Source organism: Pinus tabuliformis, chromosome Q (assembly GCF_031772625.1).
Source record: "Pinus tabuliformis cultivar Carrire ecotype Pingquan chromosome Q, CPIR1, whole genome shotgun sequence".
Lineage (NCBI taxonomy): Eukaryota > Viridiplantae > Streptophyta > Pinopsida > Pinales > Pinaceae > Pinus > Pinus tabuliformis.
Genome location: NC_142296.1, coordinates 840,153,946 through 840,178,952, shown reverse-complemented (window position 1 = coordinate 840,178,952; position 25,007 = coordinate 840,153,946). Strand labels below are relative to the sequence as shown.

The 25,007-nt window shown below is 43.3% G+C and overlaps 1 protein-coding gene across 1 annotated transcript in view; it reads left to right on the top strand.

Annotated features, from left to right (window-relative positions):
- LOC149222211 (uncharacterized) overlaps window positions 1-24,401 on the top strand; it is a 126,859-nt gene extending 102,458 nt beyond the window's left edge. The window contains exons 3-5 of the mRNA XM_089383061.1: window positions 6,209-6,292; window positions 23,852-23,939; window positions 24,268-24,401. Of these exons, the coding sequence (XP_089239187.1) occupies window positions 6,209-6,292; window positions 23,852-23,910 (143 nt within the window). The 3' untranslated portion in view covers window positions 23,911-23,939; window positions 24,268-24,401. The remainder of the gene's footprint in view (window positions 1-6,208; window positions 6,293-23,851; window positions 23,940-24,267) is intronic.
- The last annotated feature ends 606 nt before the right edge of the window (window positions 24,402-25,007 follow it).

Here is a 25,007-nt window from a genome sequence, read left to right as displayed (position 1 = left end):
TCACGCTGTCCTGGGAATCCTGCACTGTAGCTCCCTCTGTCGCTCCAGCCTCATCTGTCTCTACCGACATCCGCCAGCACTGCTACTCCTCATCGGGGCTCCCATAGCAAGGTGTAATCCAAGAGGCTGGGTACCTCGAGGATCCTGCCCCTCATCGCTTGTAGTCCGTCTGACTACAGCTCGATGTCTCCCCACTTTCGCTCAAGTGGCGTGTGAGCACTCATGGCACAGTCATCATCTGTCTCCTCTGTCGACTCCTCCGAGTCTCTCTACTTCCCGCCTGGAAGTTCTCGGTTCGACTCTTGCTGAGTCTCTCCACTTCCTGTCTGGAAGTTTTCAGTTTGACTCCTGTTGAGTCTCTCTACTTCCCGTCTGGAAGTTCTCGGTTCGACTCTTGCTGAGTCTCTCTACTTCCCGTCTGGAAGTTCTCAGTTCGACTCCTGCTGAGTCTCTCTACTTCCTGTCTGGAAGTTCTCTTCTGGACTCCCTTTGAGTCCCGATTTCCCTCCTGGAAATCCTTCTGCCCATGTCGAGATGCCCCCCACTCTGATTGTATGTGCAGCCGCACCACTGATCCGGATTTCTTAGCTAGAAACCCTCGGGAGCAACTCCCTCCTCCTTGGCCTTGCCCTGTTAGGTACTGTTCTGACAACAGTACTCCACTAGCTCCACTTTGCAACTTACCCACAACTTCTTAAACCCCAACAGCCTGAAGGTGAGAGCTCCTACGCTCTGCGCAGTCCTAGCACTGACAAACTAGCTTCCACAGCCAACTACGTCAGCCCTCCTGGCCTTTGCGTGAGCCTGTCTTTGCCTCCCTCAGCCTCTGCGCAACCTCTTCTTGGTTCGAACTTGATGATGCAGGCACTGCGTCACCCCTCCCTTGCTGCTTTGCTTCTAGGAACATCTTGTGTCACTCGGGACAGCGATTTTCTGTTGCTGCTGTTCTGCTCTGTTGATGTCCTTAGTTCTCCTGTGATCTGCAACCACTCTCTGATACCATGTTGGAATTTCTAAGTCTAACTGTTAGAAACCCTTCATGTACTTTTTGATTTATTCCTTCCTACTTGTTCTGATTAATTAACAAGTTGTTGAATTGAGGCTGCTGTGATCCATATCAAGTTTATGAGAAAAAGTTTTTCGGCGTAAATCACATGATAATACATTTGTTGATGCGTTTCGAACCAACAAGTGTGGTTCATCGTCAGGAACACGTCGACAAAGGTATTATCGTGTGATTTATGCCGAATTTTTTTTTTCTCATAAACTTAATTAACAAGTTATTTACAAAGTAAATATCGAAAATAAACACAACTACATGCTCAACACATTACAGATCATCAACTAAAGGAAACAGAAACAAGCACAAAATGACACTGTTACTTTTGGACTAATGTCCCCGGAAAAACCCAATGCGGGAAAAGCGGTGCAACTATCTGAGGGTTTGATTTATTAAGCAATTTCAGAATACAATCTGGGTGCCAAATCCGGCTCACCCAACAGAGAAAAATTTCGGCAGTAGCACCTCTTAGTCGGAGACAGATGTTCTGGCTGAAACCCTGGATAAACACTACAGCAGCTCCTCAGCTCCAATCTGCCCCACGGAAAGCCCTAGCACCAGCCTCTATGGAATGCGTCAGCCCCTTCTACCCTTTGTGTCAGCTTTCCCGGCAATTCCGGCTGTTCTCGACAGTTCCGACTTCTACCCTCTGCTTCAGCTTTCTAGGCAGTTCCGATTTCTGCCCTCTGCTTCAGCTTTCCCGACAATTTCGACTTCTGCCCTCTACTTCAGCTTTCCCTATAGTTCCGACAGTTCTTGGCAGTTTCGACAGTTCTCGGTAGTTCTGGCTGTTCCCGACAGTTCCAGCTTCTGCCCTCTGTGTCATCTTTCCCGGCAGTTCTGACTGCTCTCGGCAATTCCGACTTCTGTCCTCTGCGTCAACTTTCCTGGCTGCTGCGCTGATTCTCCTGACACTATCTTTGCCTCTCTGTTTCCTTATTCACTGCCCCTCAGTTGCAACTCTGATTACTCTCTCAACTTTCTCAGCAAACCCAACCCCAGAAAGTCGAAATCTTGATCTCTTGGTGTATTCTCCAAGTGATCCTCAAGCCTCCTCTTATACTTTTCTCGTTGACAAATCAACGGCCGAGATTAAGTCCCTAATCAACGGCTAAGATTAGATCTGGCTTGATCCATGACTTTTGGACCATTCTAACGCATTTTTATATTAATTCACATTAATATTTTATTTTCCTTAAGTTTAGACTTAGGGACTCCATTAAAATATTAATTATTTTAATATCTCCCAAACTGTGTAGAATCTGCCCAAACCCTTCCTGGGTATTGGAGATCTCATGCGCCTTAGCCTCTCCACCAATTTTCGTGGCTAGAGCACATCCGATGCTACCCCAAATCAACATTGTGTACCACTGCCTACTGTCATACAACTTTGTAACATATGGTATCCCGTATGTGCCAAAGTGTCCGCCACTCTGCTAGTGACCCCACCATGACACGCGAGATGTCCCCTCGTCCATCCTGGTAGACTTGAGCACCCTAACTCCACTCTTGCTAGAGGGGATATCTCTGCTGTGCTGATCCTCTGTGACCCTGAGTCCTAAACCTCAACGGGAGAACATCATCTCTATACAATATTCGGTCCGGTGGCCTACCCATGCCACCTCCTACTACCAGCGCCTGCCAGAGAATGCTAATCATCTTGCGATTCCATACGCAACCAACATGCCAATACAATCCATGGAGCCTACTCATAAACCGCCTGTCCGTTAACGCCAACTGAAATTCCCCTAGGGAATGGATGTGCTCCATCATTGGGTAGACTACCTCATCAATGCCATAGCCATCCCGCATGTCTGATATCAGATAGGGAGCTCCACTTGGATCCCTATGCCAACCTGGGCCTCCAGTGCCCTCGGTGTCTAAGAGCTCCCATTGAGCTTTACTCCAGAGTATGACCATCTCCATGAGTCCAATCCACTCCACCAGGTACCAACTCAGAATCTCTCGCCATCCAACCCCAAGAGAGGGATCAAATGCACGAACTCCCGCACATAGAACAACCCTGACATGCGGATGTTGCACCTTGTGCAACTCTGATCGTCTCATCCCGCTATCCAGGTCAACACATGAGATCTGACTAGGTAGCTCTGTCTCCCTCTCTCCAATGGGCAAAGGTGACCCAATAGTGCTGCTAACCTGGTCATCCCCTCTGATATGTCTAGAAAACTCCGCCTCTCTCAATCTAATGCATAGGGGTGGGCTAATAACGCTGTAGATCCCATCAGTGTGCCTCTGAAGCAAATTGTGCTGAAATACCAATGTGTGGTCTCTATGTTGCCCCTCATCAATGGCTAGCCCAAAGGATGGTTGCACATCCTCCTCCATCAGGGACTCAACACGAACCTCCGACTGCTCCTCCATAGACAACCCAACATGCAAGACATGCTCACCAGTCAGCTGTTGGTGACTGTCGTCCGACAACTCTGTCATAAATCTGGGTGGCTCTGTACCTATTGGCTCCTTTATCAACAGTGGAGATGTCTCCCAGCCTATGTCACAAGGTTCGTCGAACTTTAAACTTGAAGTTCAAATTTTAGCGAACCTTCAAAAAGTTTTGAGGTTCGGCGAACCTCATTGAACCTCATAGCCCTTGACCAAGTCCATAGATCAAAACTCATAACTTCATGTTCCAACTCAAGCTTGTAATTTTTCCTTGCAGTTTCCATGTCCGTGATAGCATTTTTAATGTTTATTGATGTTGATTTCTTACTTTTTATCATATAATTCATTTTAAATTAATATATGTAAATATAGACGAACCTAATGGCAAACCTCATCCGGACCTCATCAAAAAATTTGAACTCAAACCAAACCTAATCATTGCCGAATCCAAACTCGAATCCGAACCATGTGACATTGCTCCCAACACCTCATCAACCTGTGGTGCGCTACTATTACTTGTGAACTTGGTCACAACCTGAGATACCTCATCAACAGATACCTTAACAACAGATGGCATCTCATCAACGAGTGTATGCTCAACTATCTCGTTGCCAACAATGGCCCCTTGAAACTCTCGTATTCTTCCTTAATCCTCTCCATCATCCCGACATAATTCCATTGAATCCCCATTGGTTGGTGCATGCCTCGTAGTTAATAGAACTCCCAAAAAGAGAGGGACGCCTGAATGTTATGACCCAACGATTGGTATGCCCTTCAATTTGCTTCGAATGACTCCACATCAATTGCAATAATGTCTGGATTCCCAATTGCGGAATGAATCAACTTCTCCCCCATATCAATCATCATTTGTTTCATCCTAATCACCTCATTCAAGGTTATTGCCATGTTGGTTGATTCTAATCTTTCTTTGGATCCCATGATTTTTTTTTTTTTTTTGGTCTTGTCATAGAACGAAGGGGTTCCCACAGGCTGAGCCAAGACTATGGCTCTGATACTACTATAATGTCCCAAAAAGGAAATAACAATGCTAAACAAGCAAAATACACATATGACACAGAAAAATTCAGACAACAATTAAACACCCATAAAATTGCACCAGAATTGCGCCAAACTGAGCCATTTTATTATCAAAGGAGAGTACAATGCATGGAATGTGTGCACCTGGCTTGCCAAAGCAAGCTAGACAATCCCAAGTGAGAAAAATGCTGCTCGGATGCAAAGGAAAGACTTCTCAATGTTCTGCGCTGGCCCTAGAAATTTTGCAACTACTGGCTGGAAGAAACCCCTGTTTGAGCCTCCAAAAGTGCTCAAAAAATTCCACCAAATTAATCTTGAGCTCTCCACCAAAAACCAAAGAAAACCCAGAAAGGGTTTGGCCTATCTCCAAGCCAAAGTCGAACCCACAAAATGGTGCAAATTCCCCAGCTAACTAGCAATTTGCCTTGTTATAAGAATCAGGATTTCAAGTTTGAATATCGCCTAGAAAATTTAGAAATTTTAGCCACGGACTCCTCTCACAAAACCCACAAAAACCCAGAAATGGTTTGGCCTGATTTTGACCTCACAAAATCAACCCCCAAAAGGCACTATGTAGTGCCTAGCAATTTTGCACTTTCTGATGCAAAGATATGGCTGAAAACCTAACCTCCGGTGTTCAGAAAATTCTGCAAATTTATAGCTGGGGTCCTTGTCAAAAACCCAAAAAAACTCAGAAATGGTTTGGCCTGTTTTTGACCTTCCAAAATCGATCCCCAAAAGGCCCTACGCCCTCCAATTCTGCTGAAGCACACTATCTGCTAATACACCAACAAAATCCTCCTCAAACACTCTAGACATGTAGTAATCAACTCCACCATTACTTCCCTTATTTCTCCCGGCAAGCAATAGCCCTTTGGTAGAACGCTGCAACGGCCACACTAGATACACTACTGCGTCCTCCAGAAATACGCACTGTTGGGGCAAACTGAATACAAATGCTAGAAATCTCTCTACAAATCTCCTCCATGTGATAATGGATGAACCTCTCTAGGGTGGCACTCGAAGTCCCTGGAAGAAAGGGTGAGTTCTCCGCTTGTAAAACTCTTGCTAAACAACAAGTGACCTGGCTAAACAACTCGAGCAACAAAATCAAATTCAATAAGCCAAGAATGCCAAATGAAGTGTGCTGCCTTTCTTTTATAACTTTCATGGAGCCTTTCTTCCCGCCTTTTCTTCGCTCTTATGCATTGTGAGTCATTGGCTTAGAGAGTGCGTATTTCTTATGTGGATGGTCTCCACATATCATTAACAAAACACAATAAAATAAAAATAACTTGCCTCTAACTCCTAAGTCTTCTATCAAAACAAATGGGCTCCGTCTTCACCAAAATTGCCCCCCAGAATGTAGAAATAAATCCTGTTCCAAAATAGGTGTCTCAAGTTTCAACAGGCCTCTTTGGAAACTTGAATCTAGTTTGTTTGTTCTAACTTCATTTTCTGAAGAACTCCATCTAATTTAAGTAATAACTGCTAAGCAGACCAGTAAAGTATTTGATTTATGCTTGCTGTTTGACATTTATGTACTTTATTTGTTTATCTTATCGGCAGATTCATGATATTTTTCCTTGCTTGCCTCTGTACAAAGCATGACTCTTGAAGTTGTGCCTCCAGATTTTGTTTTGTGTATTTTAAATGTATTGATCATATAAATCACACATGGTGATTAAACTTTTGCATTCTTTGTAGCTATCCGGTTCCTATCAGGATTCTCACGGACAGTTTACTCTGACACATTAGCCAATCGAGTTGGCCTCACAGCTATCTGGCCAGGTATTCTTCTTATCCTTTTACCTTAGTAGGATGCTAACCTTACATTTTTTTAGTAGCTTCTATTTCTATTGGCTACAATGTGTAGTAACATGCCATGAATGTACCCTCCAATTCCTATTTATGCCACTATCCTTCTCTGGAGATAGAAGATATAAAGACATTTTTTGTACTTGTTAAATATAGATTTACTGTCATCAACTCTGCCAATTATTTGTTTTAATTTACAAGATTTTTGCTGGAAAATGTGTCTAGGCTCTATATAGTTTGTTTTTGCTGGAAATGTGTTTTTATGTATGCTTGGAACAAAATTTTGCACAACAGATTCAGATTGTCTTTAGAGATTTCTGTTATGTTGGGAGATAATCATACCCTGGGTTTTATGTTGGCTTAAGGTATCGTAATCATCTTTGAAGTGTCTAAGGATCAATTCCCAATTGATATTAGGTACTTGCGTAATCTATCACTGCATTTATGTATCTTTTATTCTCATTCTTACCTTTCCCAGGAATTTGACAAATGCCACCGTTGTTCAGCCGATTTGGCATGAGGCATCCCAACTATTTGTTGGATATTGTACCATTGGCTGAATCGAGCGTGACCTTTGGTTGTTTCCTCACAGGTCATTCCTAGTGATGATCATGGGCTCAGAAACAGTTGTTAGAGGGACGTGCCAAACAATAACTTCTGTAATACACAAGTATTTAGAGAAAAGAGAAAGGCAAGCTACTATGATTGATAAGCATAACTTCTCAAAGAAGAACAAATCATGTATAAACCACCAAAAGATAGCAGCCACACATGCCTGATTGATGCTTTGAGCACATTACTTAATTCAATATTTCCAAAGAGATTTAAAACCTTTACCAGCAAATCTAGTGAAAATGATGTATAAAGAAAGCATAGTTGTCATTTCCAAGTAAAAGGAAACATATCATAATGAAAACAATAAGAAACGTTTTCCTTGCTCTTATCATATAAATGCAACCTAGTGTAAGTCCTTGCCAGGGGTTAGTCAATTCCATGAATTGGTAAAGATTTTAAGAAAGGCACACAATTCCTTTAGTTTTAGTCTTCAACTAATCACCTAATCCATGTATCGTTTTTAAGCTTAGTTACCTGAAATGCAAGTGTCAAGTTTGCCAAAATTTTAGTATTTACAAATTTGCACACATGCACACACAAACACTGATATGGCAAATAATTTTTCTATTGATTTGCAAAAATTAAAAACTGAATCTTATGCGATAGACAAGGTAGCCAGGGTTTGTGGGTGTGGGTGCAGGTATGGGGATGCCATTCAACATTCATGATTCAATTATACATATTATATATGGGTGCAGGTACAAGGATGCCATTCAACATTCATGATACAATTTCATGTTCAATTATATATATAGTTGGAACACATAATTAAGGACATATGAATGTAGGATAGAAGATCTTCAAATTTAAGATGTAGTGTATTGTGACAATCAAAATTCTAATTTGACATCCATAGTTCTTCCATGATTTTCAGTTTTTAGTACATACAATTAATGTCGTTTTTGTATAATGCTACCATAGACAGGTTTAAGAAAATCTTTATTTAAATGCATTTTTCTGTAGGAGAGCTCCCAGTACAACATTGGATCTTCAGAGCTACTGATACCGTTATTGGTTGTACTAACCTTACCAACAGAAAACCATAACCTGCCTATGATAAGGAGTGATACAGACACATGAATAACACTGATTGCTATCACAGCTTAGCTCGCATTTCCTTTTCTGAATCTGATTCAAACCAGTTTTTTTTTTCCCTGAGATAGATAAGGTAAGATAATTATATTAATGTTCAACAAATGACCACAAAAATAGGTCAATGGGACTTGTTACCCACCACCAGTGGGTGACCCCTATAGAAGAAATTTTCACCTGGATTTGTCTTCAGCCGGCAGCTAGTAGTCCCTTGCAGCCACCAGATAGCTAGATGTGCCACCATTCTCCGCCACCTGAGCCAACCATTTTGTGTCTTTGCCTATCTATTATGATCATATGTTTGAAGGTGGGTCTTCCAACCCCAAAGGTATGATTTTTCATTATTTAATTGGGTGTTTATGCTTGCTTTTCTTGGGCACATTTGAACTTGGATTAGTGGGGGGATTCGGCGGAAAGAATGGGCTTGGACTAAACTCGTGTTCCCTTGCCTCAACTTGGTGGTTAATCTTGTATCCCAGTCCCATGGGATCTCCTTTACGGGCTACAAGCCTTAGGAGTCACACTACATGGAAAACCTGATTTTGGTTGCGTGGTCCCGCTTCCAGACAACATATATCTCACTCCCCTCCGTCCATTTTAACCCCTTTTTAGTGTTTTCCCATTCGGGTCCACATTTGTCCATTGGGTCTGTTGACGTTGCCGCCTACACCTACCTACAAGTCAATGAGAAAAGCCTTCAACCCCACAAGGTGTGGTTGGTGGCAGGGAACTTAGAGAAGGGGCTGTCAAACTAATCCCGACTCTCTCCGTTTAAGCTATCTCCTTGGTTAGCTAAGGGGGTGGTCCCTAATGAAAAGTTAAGTTAAAAAGAGGTGTGAGTTTCTAGGAGAATTGTTAGAGTTAAATAGATTATTTTTTTACGATTTTATAAGCAAAAACTGATATGAGCAATAAACATCATAAGATAAGCATGAAATACATAAACAACCAGTGCCTTCCAAGTATTTGCTGTTTAAGAAATGAAACTGTATTTTGCTTAAAACAAAAATAGAATGCTTCAAAAATTGAAAGCAAAGCAATCCTGAAATGGAAACAAAGATGACATGGAAGAGTCAAAATGATAATCTACAATTAGTGTACAAGAACTAGATCAAGACATGCAAGTACTCCATACTTGTCTAGTTAAAACAATGCTCTAGGTAGCAAATTAAATCCTTGAAAGCACAAGATATTGATCAAGAAAAATATTTAATCTAAATTTATGTGATCTTAGTAGGCTAGAGGAAAGGAAACTCCTTCTTTCAAAATCGTTTGATGAGATCCTTGAGGCAAACCAATTGGGTCCTTCTATTCTTGATTTTGGGAGTTAGTTTGTCTATTGGAGAGCTACCCCATGGCCAAGTGAATCCTTCAACCAAATCTAAAGATCTCTACACACTTCGAAAAAGATGTTAGCAATCATAAGGGATTAGATTATACAACGGAGGAGAAGGCTAGAGATTTCACCAGAAATCTTTTAGTGCTCCTCTTCTTAGAGTATTTCTCTAACTCAAAAACCATACAAGATAGCTTGCATATGTTAATCCAAACAAGTAGCAAAATGATAACTAGCATAATCCAACATACATGTAGAATGTAAAGCACAACAATTGAAATAACATCACCTCAAGAAATGGAAGGAGAACGCCAACACAATAGTACCCCAAAGTCTCTTTTATTATATGAAAGATGAATACAAAATCCAACAGAGTCTCCGTAAGTCCAATAGCTCATTCTATGATACAAAAATGAGAGCTCAAGACTCATATAAATAAGAAAATGGGAGATGATCCCAATGGAGAAACCAAGTGATAAGTGTAGCTTGATGACAATCCCAAAGACCAAGTCAAGTTTCAAGTGGCAATGTGACTGTGAAGTGTGGAAATCAAACTGCTGTGAATACCCTCTGCTGGCCTGTGCGTACATCCTCACTGCTGCCATGTGTATAAATGCTGGTGGAATGGGGAGACAACTCCTTAGTTAACTGCTGTAAACTCCAATGCAATCCCCACAAAATACGATGTCAAGCTGCCTCTGCGTATGAACTTAGCAACATGTATCTCTTGACTGATTTTGTGGGGGGACAAACTCTGACACATGTCCCCCACTAACTGAAATAACACAGCCCCTTCCAAATCTGCGTGTAGTTTGAACTAGCTGTTACGTAGAGGCTAAGGTAGGTACTGTGCGTACAAGTGTAAAGGATGTGAAGTTGTGTGGAGATATACTCCCAAAATAATAGCAATCAGATCTGCTATTACAAAATCTGAACCATGCGTTGATTTCCCTTGCTGTAGTGTTGATCTTTGACTGCCAATGTGTACCTAATCTGCCCATACGTGGAGTTGTCTCCTTGATTGGCAGCGTAAATATCTCTTCAAAAATCTGCTGTGTAATATCATGTTGCTGCATTGGAGTTTCCTTTGCTGCGTGGAACCTTCTTTTCTCTTTGCGTTGAATCTTTAGTGGCATGTACATAAATCTGTTTTGATTGCCTCCTACATAGACTATATGGTTGAGGTGGGTTCCAATCCCCACCCACTTTATTAAAGTTTAAACTTCAGTCTTATACTCCATCACATTTAATCCATAACATTTGAATTATATCAAGGTGAACTTTTGGCCATACATATGAACTCAATGTGGGCCCAGTTTGACTTTGACTTGAGTTGTAATTGAGCTAGCGCCTTTTTGGTGGGCCCCATGTAACTGCCACATCACCTTTGACTTCCCCTCAATTTTCCTTGTCACTTGTTTGCCTTATTTTGACTTTGGAAAAATTTCTAAATTTTTCCATTTATTCATTTTTTTGAATTTTTTCCTAATTTTTGCCACTAACATTAGGAAAATTGGCTTTTGAGGGACTATAAGTCATTTTTTAACCCCCATTCACTACCATCTTGCTGCTCTTCTTCCGACTCCTCTGAGTCTCTTCACTTCCCCACTGGAAGTCCTCAGTTTGACTTCCTCTGAGTCTCGATTTCGTTTCTGGAAATCCCTCCTCCTTGGTCTTGCCCTGTTAGGTACCGTTCTGACCACAGTTTCCCACCAGCTTCGCTCCGCAAATTATCCGCAGCCCCCTATTCCTCAGCAACTAGAAGAACTGAGCCTCTAGGCTCTGCGCAATCTTGGCATTGGCAAAATCTGCACCTCCTGGCCACAACGTCAATCCTTCCTGGCTGAGAAAGATGACTAGGCACTGCATAGGTCAGGTTTGCTCCTCTCTGCCACTGCGCTGATCCTCCTCCGGGCTTGAACTGATGAGGCAGGCACTTTGCGTCACCCCTTCCTTACTGCTTTATGCTAGGAACAAATTTTGTCACTCGGGACAACTGTTTTCTGCTGCTACTACTCTGCTCTGCTGATGCCTTCAGGTATCCTTTGATCTGCAACCACGCTCCAATACCATGTTGGAATTTCTAAGTTTGACCCGTTAGAAATTCTTCCTGTACTATCTGGTTTATTTCTTCCTACTTGTTCAATTACTTAACAAGTTATTTACCATGTAAATACTGAAAATAAACACAAGTATAGTATCAACATCTACAGATCATCAATTGAAAGAAAACAAGCACACAAGTGACACCGTTATTTTTGGATCAATGTCCCCAGAAAAACCCAATACGGGAAAACCGGTGCAACTATTCAGAGGGTTTTATTATTATGCAGTTTTAGAATACAACCTGGGTGCCAGAAATGGCTCACCCAATAGAGAATGCCCTCGGCAGTAGTACCTTTCAGTCGGAGACAGATATTTCGGCTAAATCACCGGATGAACGATCCCACAACAACAATGAAACTTCTGCTGCTCCGTGTCACTCTGATAGGGACTGCGTCACCCTATCCAACTCTCCAGCTCCAATCTGTCCCACAAAAAATCTCCTAGCGCTGCCTCTAGGCCCTGCGTCAATCTCATTGGCCCAGCATCAGTCTCTCTGGCCCAACGTCAGCCTCTCTGGGCTTTGCGTTAGCCTCTGGAGCCTCTGCGTCTCACACGCTAGCCCTCTCTGGCTCTGCGTAGCTCTTGGATGCCTCTGCATGGCCTCTAACTAGCTCTGTGTCAACCTCTCCCGACTTCTACGCTGATCCTCCTGGTACTAACTTTGCCTCTCTGCTATGTATTCACCGCCCCTTTGCTGCAACTCAGATCACTCACTCAATTTCCTCAGCAAACCCTGCCCAAGAAAATTGAGTTCTTGATCTCTCTCGGTATGTTCTTCAACTGACCCTCAAGCCTCCTCTTATACTTTTCTCGTTGGTCCATCAACGACCGAGATTAAATCTCTAATCAACGGCTAAGATTAGATTTGGCTTGATCCTGTTGAATTTTCTAAGTTTACTTAGTTTAGAAACCCTTAATACACTTTTTCTGTTTTATTCCTACCTACTTGTTATTTTTCTTTAGCAAGTTATTTACAAAGTAAATACTAAAAATAAACACCAGTGCATGCTCAACATATTATAGATCAACAACTAAAAGAAACAAGAACAAACACACCACATGACACCATTATTTTTGGACCAATGTCCCCAGAAAAACCCATTGCGGGAAAATCGGTGCAACTATTTGAGGGTTTTCTTATTAAGCAATATCAGAGTACAATCTGGGTGCCGAAATTGGCCTACCCAATAGAGAATTTTCTTAGCAGTTATACCTCACAGTTTGAGAGAAATCTCCTGGCTAAAACCCCGAAAAATCCTTCCGGCAACTCCTCAGCACAAAACTGCTCTGCAACCCCATCGTCTGCCCAATCTGGACTACGTCAGCCCCTCTTTGTCTCACGCTGGCCCTGTGTCAAACAACTGGCCTCTATGGTGCTCTGTGCAGCACTTGGCTACCTATACGTAGCCCTTGTTGGCTCTGCGTCACTCTCCTTGGCCGCTGTGCTGCTCTTCCGACACAATCTCTGCCTTCTCTGTTTCTTTGTACTCAATGCCCCTCAACTGCTCTCTTGATCACTGATTCTATCTCTCTTAGCAAACCCCGCTCTAGAGAATAGAATGACTGATCACTCTGGTGTACTCTCCAAGTGACCCTCAAGCCTCCTCTTATACTTTTCCTGTTGACATCTCAATGGCCGAGATTAAGTCCCTAATCAACGGCTAAGATTAGATCTGGTTTGATCCATGTCTTTTGGACCATTCTAACACAGATTCATATTAATACACATTAATATTTTATATTCCCTAAGTTTAAACTTAGGGACTCCATTAAAAATATTAATTATTCTAATATCTCTTGATCTGTTTAGAATTTGCCCAAACCCTTTCTGGGTATTGGAGATATCATGTGCCTTAGCCTTTCCACCAAATTTCGTGGCTAGAGCACATCCGATACTACCCCAAATCAACACTCCCTCTTAGCGAAGACTGTGCTCTAGCAATACTCCTCACTGAGTATTACTCTGATCATCCGGCATCGCTACCTGTGTTGATGCTAGGCCTTCCTGCCCAACATCCTCTGCACTGCTGCCTCCTATACTGTTGCCCATGGTTCTGCCATTGCCACTGCTGCATCTGTACGACAACTCCCTCTGCATCTGTGCTGCTGCTGGTCCTTCCTCCCAGCACTGCATTTGCATTGCAACTCCCTCTGCATCTGTGCTGCTGTTGGTCCTTTCTCCCAACACTGCATCTGCACTGCACCTCCTCTCATCATGTTGCATCGTGCTGCTCACTGCTACATTGCAACTCAGTTACTGAGAAGTAAGTAACTGATCTCCCAACTGACCTCCTTATTGGACTAGAAACACCCATTGATGCTGAAGCTCCCTCTGCTGTTGACAAGTGCTCCCTCTCTCTGACCTCTACGCTGCTGCAACAACTCCCCACATCTCGCACTGTTGCACACCTCTTTGTGCCTTCCTGCACTGGTGCAACACTCCTGTGCCTCTCGCACTGCTGCAGCCTACTAGCTATGTGTTGTCTTGGGACTCTTGCATTGTAGCTCTCTCTGCCGCTCCATCCGCATCCGTCTCTACCCACTCAGCCAGTCCTGCTACTCCTCGTTGGGGATCCCGTAGCAAGGTCTAATCTAAGAGGTTGGGTACCTCGAGGATCCTGACCCTCATCGCCTGTAGTCTATCTGACTACAGCTCGATATCTCCCCACTTCTGCTCAAGTGGTGCGTGTGCACTCATGGCACAGTCATCGTCTGTAAAAACTTCTTTCTCTGCCCGTGATGGCGTTGCCTTAGTCTCAGAAGACTCTCCCTTACTCTTCTTCCTTGGGCACTGGGTCTCATAATGTCCCATCTCCCCATAGTGGAAGCACTTGATCTTGGAGAGATCTTTCTTCTTCTGCTTCTCCTGCTTTCCCTCGGATGCTAGGGCCACATCCTCCTCCTCCTCCTTGACCTTGATCCCTTTGCTGCTGCTACCTATCTTCGACTACCGTCTGATCTCTTCTTGGCGAAGAGCTGCCCACATCTCGTCCCACAGTAGGAGAGTTCCTTTGCCCAGGATACTCTGGACAAACACTTCCCAATCTTCTGAGACAACATTCAGGGCTATCCTCACATAAGCTTCTGATTCGGTGTCGCTCCTATAGCAGTCAATTGGTCTCGGATCTCATTCAGTCCTCCGAGGAAGGTGTCAATCGATTGACCCTTCTTCATCTGATACGACCTCATTTGGTTTTCGAGCAACATTATTCTCTGCACAAAAGTACGCTGGTACAGGTTCTTGAGAGCCCCCACATCTCCACTGTCGTTTCCTTCTCGGCTATATGTGGTACCACATGATCCTTGACCCCGTCAAGGATAATGCACTTGGTCCTCGCTGTCACCTCTTCGTACTTGTCGTTATCATTGGGGTCGACTGGGATAGCTATAATTTTCAAGGCAAAGTTCTTGACACGATTCTTGTCAAGCACTGATAAGATTCTGGCCTTCCAGACTGCGAAGTTCGATGCTCCGTCCAGTCTATCTTGGTCTCTTACTCCGTGTAGTGCCATGATGCTCCTCTACTTCCCTCCTGGAAGTTCTCTGTTCGACTCCTCTGAGTCTCTACTTCCCATCTAGAAGTTCTCTTCTGGACTCCCTCTGAGTCCTGATTTCCCTCCTGGAAATCCTTCTGTCGTTTGTCGAGATGCCCCCTACTCTGATTGTCTTGTGCAACTGCACTGCTGATCCAGGTTCCTCGGGTAGAAACCCTCAGTAACAACTCCTCTGGCCTTGCTCTGTCAGGGATTGTTCTGACTACAATACCTCACCAACTCCACTCTGCAATATTTCTGCAGCCTTCTAGACTCCAACAACTGCCTCTCTGTGAACTGCGTCAGCCCCTCTGCCTCACGCTAGCTCTACGTCACCCCAGATGGGTCTGCGTCAGCCCTGGGATGCCCTGCGTCAGCCCTTTGGCCCTCTGCGTAAGCAACGCTGGCCTCTCTGAGGCTCTGCGCAACTCCCGACTTCTTCTGCGTGGTTCTCGCTGGATCTGCGCAGCTCCCGACTTCTGCGTGGCTTTGGCTGGCTCTGCGTCACACTCCTTGGCTTCTGCGCTGCTAGAAACAGCGTCTGCCACCTCAAGACAACTGTTTTTTTGCTGCTATTGCTCCGCTCCGCTGATGTCTCTTAGTCCTCCTGTGATCTGCAATCACGCTCTGATACCATGTTGAAGTTTCTAAGTTTACTTAGTTTAAAAACCCTTCATACACTTTTTCTGATTTATTCCTACCTACTTGTTATTTTTCTTTAACAAGTTATTTACAAAGTAAATATTGAAAATAAACACCAGTGCATGTTCAACATATTACAGATCAACAACTAAAAGAAACAAGAACAAACACACCACATGACACCATTATTTTTGGACCAATGTCCCCGGAAAAACCCAATGCGGGAAAATCGGTGTAACTATCTGAGGGTTTTCTTATTGAGCAATATCAGAGTACAATCTGGGTGCCGAAATTGGCCTACCCAACAGAGAATTTCCTTAGCATCTATACCTCACAGTTTGAGAGAAATCTCTTGGCTGAAACCCCAGAAAATCCTTCCGGCAGCTCCTCAGCACAAAACTGCTTTGCAACCCCAGCGTCTGCCCAATCTGGACTGCGTCAGCCCCTCTATGTCTCACGCTCGCCCTGCGTTAGCCTTTCTTGGCCTGCGTCAGCCCCAGAAGGCCCTGCGTCAGCGTTTTGGGCCTCTGTGTCAGACACGTTGGCCTCTCTGGTGCTCTGCACAACACTTCGCTGCCTCTGCGTGGCCCTGCGTGAGCCCTCGTTGGCTCTGCGTCACTCTCCTTCGCTGTTGTGCTGCTCTCTCGACGCAATCTCTGCCTTCTCTGTTTCTCTGTACTCAATGCCCCTCAGCTGCTCTCTCGATCACTGATTCTATCTCACTTAGCAAACCCCGCTCTAGAGAATAGAATGACTGATCACTCTGGTATACTCTCCAAGTGTTCCTCAAGCCTCCTCTTATATTTTTCCGGTTGACATCTCAACGACCGAGATTAAGTCCCTAATCAATGGCTAAGATTAGATCTGGCTTGAACTATGTCTTTTGGACCATTCTAACATAGATTCATATTAATACACATTAATATTTTATATTCCCTGAGTTTAGACTTAGGGACTCCATTAAAAATATTAATTATTTTAATATTTCCTGATCTGTTTAGAATCTGCCCAAACCCTTTTTGGGTATTGGAGATCTCACGTGCCTTAGCCTTTCCACCAAATTTTGTTGCTAGAGCACATCCGATGCTACCCCAAATCAACAGATCAATGACTTTTGGACCCTTCTAACCCAGTTTTATATTAATACCCATTAATATTTTATTTTTTCTAAGTTTAGATTTATGAACTCCATTAAAAATATTAATTATTTTAATATCTCTCAAACAGGTTAGAATTTGCCCAAACCATTTTTGGGTCTTGGAGATCTCATGTGCTTTAGCCTCTCCACCAATTTTCTTGTTTAGAGCGCATCCGATGCTACCCCAAATCAACATCGTCTTTCTTTTCTTCTGCCATGGGAGGTCGTCGGGTTTTGGGAGGCTGATCCTGTAATGGTTCAACCAGATCGAGCCCTAATTCCTTATACCTTGACCTCATTGGGGACATGTAAAGAAAAACAGAGAAAGAGCAGATTGTTCTGATACCTCTGATCCGAACTTAAATAGGAATGCAACAACTTACAGATATAATCATAAACACAGAGATGCGACAGAAAAAACTTCATTTCCTTAATGGAAAAATACTGAACTATGCTTACAAACAGAATGGAAATAAGATAGCTCGGGTGATGTTAGCTCATCTCTGAGGAGAGATGTGGCGGCTACATGCCTCTGAACTCTGTTACAATGAGACTCAAAGGCTTATTTATTATTGAGAAACAATGGAAAACCCTAAACATCCAAAAACCTAACCCTAGGAGATGAAGCACCGCAACTGTGGGCCCTGTTTGGGTAAATTGGTACATCAACTTCCTGGGGTCATAACTTTGGCATACGATCTCTGTTTGGCTATCATAATACCACGTTTCGAAGATCTCAAAGAGAAGGGTGAGGTTGAAAACAAACAAGCAAGCCAATTTGGGACATTTTCGGTCTCTCTGTTTTCCCTAAAAACACCGTTTAGTGCCTCAAAACGGCTCCGGAAGTTTAGGACCCGAAAAATTGTCAAAAATAGTAAACTGTGCTACAATTAAGGAAACCAAAAAACTGAAAGAGATTGTGTTGGGGGTCCAAGTGGAATAGGTAGGTGGCCACAAATATCCACTTGGATCACTCCTCCCCCCTAGGAAGCAATGGTCCCCATGGCATTGAGTGCCTCCATGAGATGGGGAAACTTTTGTTGAACTTGGTCCCTGGTGAGCCACTTCCCTTGGTGAAGGAGTTGGCCAGCTTTGACAACCCGATATAGTTGGATATTTTGCTGGTGAGTGCTCTTAATCTGCGTGTCCATGATCTGATCAGTTGTGGCCTGTTCCATGCAGTCTGGGTTTAGCTCTGTTGGTGTGAGCTGTTCTGCAATGTCAGATGTGTCCAATAATGGTGGGAAGTATGGCTGAAGGCGATCTATATTGAACACTGGGTGTAGACCAAGGAACAGTGGGATGTTGAGCTCGAAGGCATTGTCACCGACGACCTTGGTGATGGTGTATGGCCCATATCGGAGTGGGCGAAGCTTGCAGTGGGGCCCAACAAGGCGCTCTTTCTGCAAATGAAGCCAAACTTTGTCGCCCACCTGGAACTTGTGCGGCACTCGATGTTGATCATGGCGCTGCTTGTACTTAGCATTGGATCTGTCCAATATATCATGGACCTGTTGGCGGATGTGTTGAATGCGCTCAATGAAGCTGTTAGCCCTTTCAGCTTTGGACTGCACGTGAGCCGAATCTACCTGAGTGGCTGTAAATGGTATGGCCACATCAATGGGGCATAATGGCTGAAATCCCAACCCTACCTAAAAGGGGTTGTGGCCTGTTGAGCTGTGGAGAGCTCTGTTGTAGCTGTGTTGGACATAGGGGAGACTTTCATCCCATGTGCGTGGATGCTTTGAGTTGTACATGCACAGAATGTGTACGATCATTCTGTTGACAACCTCTGTTTGGCCATCAGTTTGGGGATGGAAAGCCATGGACTTAGTGAGTTTTGTATCCAACATCGACCAGAGACTTGACCAAAATGCACTAAGGAATCTGTTGTCCCGATCTGAGATAATGGACTGTGGGATCCCAAAGTGTATCCACACTTGCTCAAAGAAGAGCTTAGCAGTGGTCTCTGCTGAGATGCTCTTCTTGTAGGCCGCCATGATGGCCATCTTAGAGAGTCTGTCGACGACCACGAAAACGCAATCGTTGTCGTGCTTAGTAGAAGGAAGGCCCAACATATAATCCATGGAGACAGATTCCTAAGGTCGGCTAGGAGTAGGTAGAGGAGTATACAGGCCTTGTTTCTTGATGGTTGGTTTGGAAATGGCGTAGGCGGTGCAGGATCTAATGTACTTCCCAACATCCCGACGAAGTTTCGGCCAATAAAAATACTTCTGCAATATCGCCACTGTTTTCTTTACTTCGAAATGTCCAGCGACCGGACTATAGTGCGCCTCCCAAATTATCTTGGCACACTCACTTGAAGGAACACATGTGTCCTAAGTGGCATAACAGTGCATCCTGAAGGTGAAAATTTGGAACTTTCTTCCCTTCCAGGAGTGTTTGGTATATGCTGCCGAATTCTGGATCGCTCTTGTAAACATGCGGCCACCCCGATGTCTCGTGCCCATAGGAGTCGAGCACAGTGATCAGCGCCATGACCGGTGGTCTGCTGAGGCAATCAACGACATTATTGGTGCTGCCCTTCTTATACTTAATGTTCAAATGGAAATGTTGCAGATAGGTGGACCATTTCTGATGGCGATTGATCTGCAACTTCTCGTGTCTGTATGAAATGTAGAGGCCGGTGGTTTGTGTGGATGACCGTTTCCTTCCCCAGAATGTAATGTTTCCATTAACGACAGAGCACAATGGAGTACATTTCTTTGTCGTAAGTGGGGTACTTTCAGACTATGTCTGAAAGTGTCTCACTGTGGTAAGCCACTGGATGCCCATGTTGAGTAAGAACTACCCCAATAGCATAGTCAGAGGCATCTGTCTCAATCTCAAATGGTTGTTGCAGGTCTGGTAATGTGAGCATTGGTGCAGAACAGAGACGATTCTTCAACTTGGAGAACATTCGCTGCTGGGTTTCCGACCAAAAGAACTTTGCTTTCGCTCCGCCCTTGGTGACTTGACTTAAAGGTCAAGCGATATGAGAGAACCCCAACACGAACTTGCGGTAGAAATTGGCAAGACCCAAAAAGCTGCGGAGCTCTGTTAGAGTGGTTGCGGTTGGCCAATCTTGAATGACTTGTATCTTGGATGGGTCCACGTACGCCGTTCTCATCAATGATGTACCCCAGATATTGAACTTGGGTCATGCCAAAGGTGCTTTTCTCCAAGTTAGCACACAACTTGTGTTGTCGAAGGGTTTGAAGGATCTGCAGAATATGGTGGAGGTGTTCTTCCCAAATCTGGCTGAAGATGAAGATGTCATCTAGATACACCACCATGTTGCAAGATGTCGTCCATCAGTCTCATGAAGGTTGCAGGGGCGTTCATCAATCTGAACGACATGACCAACCATTCGAAAAGGCCCTCCTTGGATTTGAAGGCAGTCTTCCACACATCGGAGGGTTCGATAGGCACCTGGTGATAACCTGACTTCAAGTCAATCTTGCTGAAATATTTGGCCCCCTTGAGCTGGTCCAGAAGGTCATCAATCTGCGGGATTAGGTACCTATTCCGGACAGTGATCTTGTTCAGCGCCTGATAGTCAATACAGAGTCTCCAGGTCCCATCCTTCTTCTGTACCAATACAATCGGGCTCCCACAGGGTGATGAGCTTGGCCTGATGTGCCCTTTCTGCAGTAGTTCTTGAATCTGCCTCTTGATCTCATCGTTCTCCAGAACAGAGTGTCAATAGATTGGTCCATTGGGCAGCGGCGCGCCCGGGGTTAGATCGATGGAGTGCTTGACCTGACAGTGCAGAGGTACCCTTGTGGGTGAGGCGAAAATGTCCCTGTACTCCTCCATGACCTTGTCCATCTGTTGCTGCTGTGTAGAGGAGCCTGCTTGGAAGCCGTGGCCACAACCTTCTTCTTGCCTTGGGGGCGAATCATAAGGAAAACGAATTTCCTGGTCTGGGAAATGATCTTACTGCATTGCTTTGCAGTGATCAAAGAGATGGCGGTAGGCGGGGCTACCTCCGGTATCCTGTACAACTTATTAGCCAAAGTAATAATCATAGAGCGAGGTCTAGACTCATATACAACATGTCGCTTCCATAAGTATGGTTGTCCTAACAATACATCAGAAACTTCAAGAGGAGCAACGTCACACAATACCTCATCCGTGAAGGGCTTGATGCTATAGGGAAGGCGGCATTGCTGGCTGACGCGAAGATCTCATCCTTGGTGAAGCCACCCAATGGTGTACGACTATGGATGTGCTGTAGTCTTTAGGCCCAGTCGCTTCACGACTTCTGTTGAAATGAGGTTCTTTTGGCTCCTGCTGTTGACAATGAACTGCAACGGAGAACCCTTCACCCACATCTGTGAGTGGAAGAGGCGTTCCCCCTCCTTTGGATCTTCAGGCTCAATTTTCTGGATCTTTGTGGTGGCTACGGTGGCACTGGGCTTCGCATCAATGATTTGCTTCCCTTTGTCATTCCCCTTATCGGGTTCTGATTCAAAGTCGGAACCTTCGTCCAATTCGGAAGCCTTCAGCTCGGCCACCAGTGACTGCTTGGCCTGACACTCACTTGTATTATGAGTGGAGCTCTTATGGAACTCACACCATTTTCCCGTGTCCTTCTTCATCTTTGTGGTGTTGTTCTTTGCTTGTGGCTTCGGTGGGTTGTCTTGGGTAGCCTCGCCTTGGCTTGGTCCCTTTTTCTATGGTTTGGGGGCGCCTTTTCCTTGCTTTGGATTCGCAGCTCCAAAGTCCCGCTTCTTCTGTTTAAACTTCTGCTCAATCTTTACAGTGTACCAATACACTGTGCTGAGCGAGGAAATGTCCAAGAACTCCATCTCGTCCTGGATGTACTTGTGTAGACAACTGCGGTACTTGAGCACCAAATGCCGCTCAGTATCCTTGATACCCAGCTTCGTGCGAAGGGTATGGAAAGTATTTGTGAACTCCGACACATCTTGGTCCCTTCCCTGCCGTAGCGTGGTCCACTTTATGTATTTATCTTCATAGCTCCTGACAGGGTAATACTGTTCCTTGATGGCGTCTCGGAAAGAATTCCAAGTGGGTGCAACTGAAAACAACGAGGGTTCACTCTTGTCCTTTTGTTCATAGTAGGTTTCCCACCAGTCCTTGATGTGTGGGGCGGCTTTGAGAAGTGAAAACGTAATCTTTTCCCGATTGGAAAAGTCATGAACTGAAAAATATCCTTCCAATAGATTTAACCATTTATCTACGACGTCTGCATCTATCAGGCCTTCGAATATGGGAATATCGAAGTTAACTTGTACCTTAAAAGGAGTGGCACCTCCAGAGTGGTTGCTGGATGAAGATGCATCGCTTGTGGGTAGCCGTCGAAGGATCTGGGCAAAGTTAACCGTCATTGCGTCCCTTTGTCGCTCGAGAGCTTATTCGGGCAACATTTTGAAAGGATCTTCTGCCCCCTCGTCTTTCTTTTCTTCCGCCATGGGAGGTCGTCGGGTTTTGCGAGGCTAATCTTGCAATGGTTCAACCAGATTGAGCCCTAATTCCTTATACCCTGACCTCATTGGGGACATGCAAAGAAAAACAAAGAAAGAGCAGACCGCTCTGATACCACTGATCCAAACTTAAACAGGAACGCAACAACTTACCGATATAATCATAAACACAGAGATGTGGCATAAAAACACTTCATTTCATTAATGGAAAAATACTGAACTATGCTTACAAACAGAATGGAGATAAGATAGCTCGGGCGATGTTAGCTTATCTTTGAGGAGAGACGTGGCGGCTACATGCCTTTGAACTCTGTTGCAATGAGGCTCAAAGGCTTATTTATTATTCAAAAAGAATGGAAAATCCTAAACATCCAAAACCTAACCCTAGGAGATGAAGCGTCGAAATTGTGGGCCCCGTTTGGGTAAATTGGTACATCAACTTCCTGGGGTCATAACTTTGGCATACGATCTCTGTTTGGCTATCATAATACCCCGTTTCGAAGATCTCGAAGAGAAAGCCAAAAATAAGTAGGCAGGCCGGTTTGGGACATTTTCGGTCTCTCTGTTTTCCCTAAAAACGCCTTTTAGGGCCTCAAAACAGCTCTGGAAGTTCAGGACCCAAAAAATGCTAAAAATTGTAAACTATGCTACAATTAAGGATACCGAAAAACTGAAAGAGACAGTGTTGGGGGGTGGCCACCAATATCCACCTGGATCAATAATACAAATCAAAATATATAATATATCTTGAAGATTCTTTTTCTAAAACCAAAAGGTAGCATTTAGATGAAATTATTCCGTATAATACAAGTTAAAATAGATTTTTGAAATCACTAGTTCTGGGAATCCAACCATACCCATTTGAGATAAGGAGTGGTTGATGTTCACTTCTTATATTCACATGGGAGAATGATCCCTTCACGTAGGAAAATAATTAGGGATGGATTATTCTTTTCTATTTTAATTGTTACTTCTTATCTTCGCATTGGAGAATGATTAGGGATGGATGCATAATAAATATTTTCTAATTAGTGGCATCTTGGGATTATAGTTAAAGTTTATTTTCCATTTTAGAAGGAAACAAAGGCAATGCTTGCATTAGTTATTGTGAATTTGCATGCATCACCAAATGAGGTGTATCACAATAACTCTTACATAATCAGTTGACTAAAAGCTATCCTTGCCCAACGGAAGATGATATAGGGTTGCTTTTATCTTGTTTGCAAGGGACTAGGAAGGATGGTTAGGAAAGATAAATTATTTCCATTTAGTGACAATCTTGTTAAACTTTCATCCGTTCAGATAATAATCAAAATCTGTCTCCTTTTGTTGTTGAAAATATGCTTCTAGTATTATCTTTGCTAGTACTAAATACATTACTTAGATCATCTCTGCTGAATAAAAAATTCATTGACTGTTGCATGTGATCTGTCTTCCAGAAGTATTTACTTCAAAAGGTTATATAGTTTATGCAATTTTCAGTGGCTTTCACTCTTGAACCCGTGCTTTTTACTTGCCATTTTTTTTGCAATTGAGGATAAGCCATAGGCGCTTCTATTATTTTTTCATGCTAAGAAAAACACCAATAATCTGAAAATTGGTGTTTGGTATGTCCAGTTTTATTTTTGCTATCAAAAGCATTCCGTGAGAACTTCAAGAGAGCTGTTTCAAGCTAGGAGTAATTAAACGCAATCATGTCCAAAAGGTACTTCCATTGTAAACCTTGGAATGATCTAGCCACATTTTGACATGATTTATTTTACCAGGTAGCCAACTGCTATGTTGAAGCATTGTTCTGACTAGAATGCTTGGAAATCGGTTGGCTTCTTTGATAGTTAACGTTGTAATTATATTTCATCATGAAGGTATCATAAATGGTGTGTTTTAAATTTTAATAATAGTTTTCCTATTAAATTGAACCGTAAATACTGTAGATATTACCAAAAGCAAATTCATTTCGAGTGTTCATGGAGTGAATTATGTCATTGTTTAAGTGGCGAATCAACTTATCAACTTAATTCATTGATTGATAGGATGTATCAAGGGATGTCAGGAACTGATGATTATCCGAAGGACAGTTGTAAGTTGGTTGCTATATGTATGTGTATATTATCTTTGGACCCCTGTTACTGCATTATGTTCCATGATTGTGAATGGTCTTTCTCAATCTCATTTGATTGTTAATCCCTAGTCAATAATTAAATTTTATGTGAACTCTCTATCACTGAGCAATGGTACTTCATACCAGCAGTTGAATACATACGATATGTGTCTGCATTCACTTAAGTTTGCGTGAATGTGATTACATGACTATTGAATGAGCTAACTAAATTCACCTTTTGAAATTTTAAAGGGTATATTGAAGTCCTTTGGTTATTATCCAAGATTATAGTCACTCCTCACTTTTGCAAAGAATTATATGTACTTATTGTCCAACTTCCACTACTTTTATAATCGTATGGAATTCAACTTTGAAATATTTTTCCTACTGTGTTTTTGCTAAGTGGTTTGAGCTGCTCTTTTGTCCTTAATAATTAACTTGGTCTGATGTTTTACCATTGTCATTGCAAGTGTACCGATTTGTATTGGAAAAGTTTTATGAACTTCTGTGATCGAAGGAGACGCAAAGGTTATAAAATGGATGAGCAATCTCTTCTTCCTGGTTTTTCTTCGGTCTGTAGATTGGCAATGAACATTTGACAAGAGTTTCAAAGAATCACTTAATTTTCTGGCATAAAAATTACTCCATGTTTGGTGCCTTTTCCGTACGGTG